Source organism: Pogona vitticeps, chromosome 4 (genome assembly GCF_051106095.1).
Source record: "Pogona vitticeps strain Pit_001003342236 chromosome 4, PviZW2.1, whole genome shotgun sequence".
NCBI lineage: Eukaryota > Metazoa > Chordata > Lepidosauria > Squamata > Agamidae > Pogona > Pogona vitticeps.
Genome location: NC_135786.1, coordinates 239,479,020 through 239,484,897, shown reverse-complemented (window position 1 = coordinate 239,484,897; position 5,878 = coordinate 239,479,020). Strand labels below are relative to the sequence as shown.

The window sequence follows — 5,878 nt, the reverse complement described above, 5'->3', positions numbered from 1 at the left end:
AGGGTGGATGGGCTAATTGGGAGCATCCCCCCCCCTCACCTGGTGCCCCAGAGTCTGCCCCCCAATCTGCATCTGAATGGCCCATTCCTTCAGCTCTGAGCCGGGCTCAATGGGTCTCACAAGCACTTCTCTCTCCTCCCCAGGCTCCTCGCCCTTCACAGAGCCTTCCTCTGCCAGCGCAGTCTATCCTTCTGCCATGGAGAGCCTTCAGGAGCAGCACCTGCCCCACGGACAGTCGGAGCCTGGCAGCCCAGCGCCCCTTCGTGCAGCCTGGCCTGGGAGCAGCTGGGCCAGGAGGGGCCCCATCCGGAGTCGGGAGGGTCAGCACCCTTGATGGCCTTGGCCCCTGGGAGGAAGCAGGGAGAGGAGGCGTTCCAGGCGGTGGGCTCGGGCAAAAAGCACCAGCGCCACGCCAAGCCCCCCTACTCCTTCCTGGCCCTGATCGCCCTGCTCTTCCAGGGCTCCCCGGAGAAGAGGCTGAAGCTGGCCAAAGTAAGTGACTGAGGAGGGGAGGGTGGATCCGGCCCCTTGGCCAGGAGGAGCAGCGTCTCTCCTCTCCCCCCAGCTCAAGCAAGACCAAGGGCTGGCCTCCCGCCCATCCCCACAGGGCTCCTTGCCAGGAGGTGCGACTCCTTGCAGGGGAGGACAGAGGGACGGGAGGACGGGGAGCCCCCTTTGATCTGAGAAGGCGGGGAGGGGGAAGGGATCTCCCCCCCCAGGGACAGGAGGAGTCCTCCAGGGCACAGGCAGAAGGAATTAAAGCCTCTTTTTGTGCCCATTAATATCCCCCCCCCCCCGACAGGCCAGCCTGGGCGAGCTAAGGGGCGAGTTTGGGGGAGCAAGTCTGGAGGGCTCCCTGGGGGGCCTCGGAGGGGAGGGGGTTGCACCATCCGAAGCGCTCTCCCATCATCCGCCGGGTTCCTGCTGCTGCTGCTGAAAGGGGAGGCGCGGCCTCGAGGTGGACTGCCGGGGAAGCTCCTGCTGCCAGGATGCTTTTGGACCTTAACGCTCACCCTGCTCAGTCAGAGGGGAGGAAACGCAGGTGGGTGGGTGGGAGATCAAGACCCCCCCCCGCAGTCCTTTGGTCTAGATGGGCGGGGTAGAAATCCAATAAAAGAAATGAATAAATAAAATTGACTGGAGGCTGACCGCCCTGGGGTTGATCCGGGCTTCCTCCGGAGAGGGGCCAAAGCCCAGGGAGGGTGGCCAAATACTGCTGGGCTGTTTCGGGGGCTGGGCTCCCCTCTTCCCCTGGCGCTTGGGGCGCTTTCTTGCTCGGACCCGGAGCCAGAGTGGCTGAGCAGGCGGGTGAAGCCCTGGACCGTTTTGGGATTTCTTTTCCAGCCCAGACGACCTGGAGGGCCTGGGGTTTCTGCACATGCCCCGGAGTCCTCTTCCACCTTTCCCAGACAGGAAGGCTGGCCGGTCCCGGAGACAGCAGCCCCCCTGCCAAGGAGGCTTGCCAGAGCAGGAGGGTGAATGTCGCAGAGCTGGCCTGGGGGAGACACCCGGCTGGGCACCTCCTTCAAGGGCTTGGAGAAGTTCCTTTTCCTGAGCTGGTGCCTTTTCTTCTAGTCTTTGCAAGAGTCTTTGAGGAGAAAACGCTGGATTGGGTTCTGTGGGGGGAGAATAGAGAGGAGGAAAGATGGCATCCAAGTGGGGTGGAAGGAGTCCATCCAGCATAGATGATGCTCCCAGGCCTGCTTCTCCATTTAATCCTGTTTTTCTCTTCCAGATCATACGGGAAGTTGGGCGGCTGTTCAACTTTGAAGAAAGGTATGACGGTTGGAAGGAGTCGATCCGGCACAACCTGTCCTCAAACATCTGCTTTTTCCTGGTAAACCGAAGACTGTTCCATTGGCAGGAGGAGGGAGGTTTTCGTAGGGGGAAAGTCCATCATCCTTCAGCCCAGGGAAGGGGGCAGTCCACAGGTCCTCTTCCCTTCCCAGGGACCTGGCTTGGCCAGTCTGTCCCCCTCCAAGGAAAAGAGGAGGGAGAAGCAGGGAAAGACCCCCCCCCGACCTGCAAAAGGAAGCGTCCAGAGCAAGGGGCAGAAAAGCCGGTGCAAGCAGTCCCTGGGGGAAAAGGGGGGGCTGTCTGAGGTTAGGGGGCTTCCTTTCCATGGCCTCTTCCACTGAAGATGGGGTGTGGGTGCAGGAAGGTGGCTGTGCTGGGGGGGGACCCTTTCCAGAGATGGGCCCCGTTCCCAGGCTTCTCACCCTCACCTTCTGTGCTTCTCCTCCAGGAGCTGAAAGACCCGGCGAACCCTAAAACGAAAGGAAATTTCTGGAGGGTCAACGTGGACCTGATCCCGACGGGAGCGCTGAAGCTGCAGAACACGCCGGTCTCTCGGCAGAACGGGGGCGCTCTTGGAGGGAGGTTTTCGTAGGGGGAAAGTCCATCAGGTGGCTGTGCTGGGGGGCTCCTCTCCAGAGACGGAGCCCATTCCCAGGCTTCTCACCCTCACCTTCTGTGCTTCTCCTGCAGGAACTGAGAGATCCGGCGAACCCGAAAGTGAAGGGGAACTTCTGGAGGGTCAACGTGGACCTGATCCAGCCGGGGGTGTTGAAGCTCCAGAATACGCCGCTCTCTCAGCAGAATGGGGGCGCTCTTGGTGGGAGGAGAGAGGTTTTTGTAGGTGGGGAGTCCATCATCCTTCCCCCCAGGGAAGGGGGTCCACAGGTACCCCCCCTTGGCAGGAGGCAGGCAAGAAGGCAGGGTTGAGCCACCATCCCGAGGATCAGCGGACATCCGGAGCACCCCAGGCGAGGCGAGAGGCTGAGGACTCCGGCCAGGAACTCCCGGGGGGCCAAAGCCTTCCATCAGCTCTCCAGGAGGGAGGGGTGCGGGGTTTTGTATCCTGCTGGGGGAGCCCCTCCCTTGGCACACAGCTGCCGGTGCTCAGGCAGGAGCTTCTGGAGCCCAGCTGTGGTATTTGGCCCCTGATTGTGCCCAGAAGGCAGACCCTACTCAGGAGGAGACCTCTGCTCACAAGGAGGACTCCTCCCAGTTCAGCCTCAGCCGCAGCCCCTGAGCCACCATCATCCATAGGCCTGCGGTCGTGACTCCGCATCCCATCATTCCGCTCAGCCAGCTATGGTCCCTGGGGCCATCCGTTCCAGCCCCTTGGAGGGAAACAGGGTTCCCATCATCACTCCAGAAAAAGAAAATGCTGATGTTGTGGGACCCCTCCAACTCCCATCAGCCCCCATCCGCAGATGGATGAGGATGATGGAAGCAGTAGTGGAACTGTGTCTGGGCACAGTTCCGCCTTTGCCCCGAGAGCCGTCCTTACGTCTTCAGGACCAGGGACGGCCGATGACGTGGGCACAGGGGGGAGAGCGCAGACAGGCCAGAAAGGGGTTAACCCTCCACCCCCCCAACTGCAGGGTGCAGAGAGGCTTTGGATGCAGAGAGACCCCCCCTCCTTCTCCAACTCTGGAGGCTCCTTTTGAGGAGGGCAGGCGGCTTTCAAGGGGGGGTGTTTGTGCATGCCAGGACTGTGGCCCTGGGAAGCCTAAGGGAGAGAGAGAGCACAAACGGGCATCGGGGTGTCTGAGGTTATACGCCTATACCCTCCCATGGGACATTTCCCTCAGTTGACCTTAGAAACTGGATTCTGGACCTTGAGGCCAGTCAGGACAGGTTGTGATGGTCGGGTCCGGTTTTTCCACCCGATACCCCCAACCTCAGTTGAATCATGCAAAGCCCAAATCACAGTTCTGTCAACGCTCTGCTGGTCTGAGGACAAGTCAGTGACAGAAAGTAACTTCGCGTTGCGTAGAAAATGTCCAGTGAGAGGGTAGAGGCATTTCGTGTTTGGGAGCCCTGCGGAGCCCCTCCGCCAGACTGTCCTTGTTCTAGCCAGCAGCGCTTTGTCAAGGGGGGGGGCCCTCAGGGTTGTTCCGTCTGTGCCCGTCTCTAAAATAGGACGGGTCGGCTTTAGCGGCCGTCGGGGGAAGGCCTCTGTCAGCTCTGAGAGGAGCCAACGGAATTCCCAGAGGGAGCCCCAGGACCAGCCTCATGAACTTATTCTTCAAAATGTCCAAGGTGGGCTTAGCTGTTTCTCCCCATAATTCTGCCCCATCAAGCGTTGCTGGCAGGATTTTGGAGAGCAAACACCTTGAGTGCGGGATTTATCAGCTGGCCTCCTCTACTAGGAAAAAAAAAACTTTTTAGCTGCCCTATTGATCTGCAGCTCAACAATATAGTGGCATTTAGATGTTGTTTCCAAGAGGGTTTCTCTCAGAAGCAGTGGGGGCCCAGAGAGTTCAAGGACATGCCCACCCCATGACCAATTCTTAAGTCCGGAGGCTCTCTTCTCCGAGACCACGATCTTTGTCTTGGCGTAGCTGATGGTTAGCCATTCCTCTTTACGGAGCTGCCCAAATTTAGATAGCCTTCCTTTAAGGCCAGTTTTGCTCAGGGATAGCAAAACCAGGTGATCGGCATAAAGCAGCCTGGAGATCTTTCTACAGGCAATGGTTGGGGAGGAAAAAAGAGGGGGAAACCCTTTGAGGGATCAAGCTGTTTACACAGAAACTGGGAAGGAAGGGCGCTCAAAGGCACCCTTGTTTCCCCCAATGGCTAATACAGATCTGCTGTGACAGGAGCTCCTTGTGGTGCCATCGGCACCTGCATCTTCTGCGTCTGATGGCTGCGTCAGCCACTGGGGTCTCCTACCCATGTTAGTCTTAGCCAGGTTACACCGTAGTCCATCTCTAACTATCAGGTCAAAGGCTGATGAAAAATTGACAAAGACAAGGGATTAAAATATGTGCAAGGCGGTTCTTTCGGTGTGTTTGCTTACTGCTAGAGATAGGGGTACACTCGGTATTCATCTTCGTATACGAATACCCCCACCTCTCCTTACCCCTTGGTGTCGGAGAAAGGCTTGATGTCCTGTCCTCCTGCCTTTCCCGAAGCCGGCCTGTTCTTCAAGGATCATGGAGTGTTTGCTGCCCAGATCGAGAAGCCTCCTCAGGTGATCTCTAGCATAAAGCTTGGAGGCCACATTGAGGAGACTGATAGCTCTAAAGTTGCTGGCGTCCGGGGGGGGGGGCGTCCTTCCAAATCAGGAGCCACCAGTGGAAAAGCCTCCCCCCAATTACATTTGCTTTCACCTCTTGTGTTTACCTGCGAGGAGTCCAGCCCAGAGAATTGAAAACGTCTCTCTGTTCTCAAAAACCATTTCCCAAAATCTTGGCAGCTGCTGCCAAGGAAGAAAACTGTATTTTGTGAGCTACGGTTATTTTATTTTAATTATTTATATATTTTTTTATTTATTTGTTTATTTATTTATTTAAAAAGTTTAAGTTTATTGTATTAGCTAAAAGCCGTCACAATTGTTTAAAATACAAGTATAATCGAATAAAATCAAAATAAAAACACAGAGATATAAAATAATAAGAGACTGTTCATATCTGGGAGTCTCCAGCACAATTGATTGCAATACCTCTTAGGGAATTAGCGCGAATGTTTCTGGCCGCTTTTGCTAACAGTGCTGTTCTGTAAGTGATATATGGGTCACAATCCGAAAGCAACCTGACCACCTTTGTCTGGGGGCTTTCGTCCTGTAGAGCAGCCAAAATGTTACCCAGGAATTTTTTTCTGGGGTTTTGATAGAGCTGGCAATTAAGTAAATAGTGGACAACATCCTCTATCTCACCTGCTCCGCAAATACACAGCCTCAGATGCTTAGGTACATTCATGTACCTGCCGTCTAAGACAGCAGTTGGCATGGTTTGATAACGGAGTTCTGTGAATGCGGTTCTCAAGGAGGGAAAAGTAAGTGTTTGTAAATATTGCGCCCTTGAGTGGTTTGTTTTCAACAGATGGTACCACTGAGAGAAATTTGAAGAGTGGATTGAGGATAAGT

General features: G+C 56.0%; 1 protein-coding gene across 1 annotated transcript; it reads left to right on the top strand.

Annotated features, from left to right (window-relative positions):
- Positions 1–284: 284 nt before the first annotated feature.
- LOC144588740 (forkhead box protein H1-like) lies at positions 285–5,878 on the top strand. The gene is made up of 3 exons (XM_078392105.1): positions 285–492; positions 1,736–1,837; positions 2,246–5,878. The coding sequence occupies exons 1-3, from the start codon at positions 334–336 to the stop codon at positions 2,387–2,389; spliced, it is 405 nt and encodes a 134-aa protein (XP_078248231.1). The 5' UTR covers positions 285–333; the 3' UTR covers positions 2,390–5,878.

What these genes read in the sequence shown, in the direction of transcription:
- LOC144588740 (XM_078392105.1), top strand. Translation starts at nt 334, where the DNA reads ATGGCCTTGGCCCCTGGGAGGAAGCAGGGAGAGGAGGCGTTCCAGGCG. An exon ending in AGAGGCTGAAGCTGGCCAAA is followed by an intron (nt 493 to 1,735) that starts GTAAGTGACTGA and finishes TTTCTCTTCCAG; the next exon opens with ATCATACGGGAAGTTGGGCG. An exon ending in CAAACATCTGCTTTTTCCTG is followed by an intron (nt 1,838 to 2,245) that starts GTAAACCGAAGA and finishes CTTCTCCTCCAG; the next exon opens with GAGCTGAAAGACCCGGCGAA.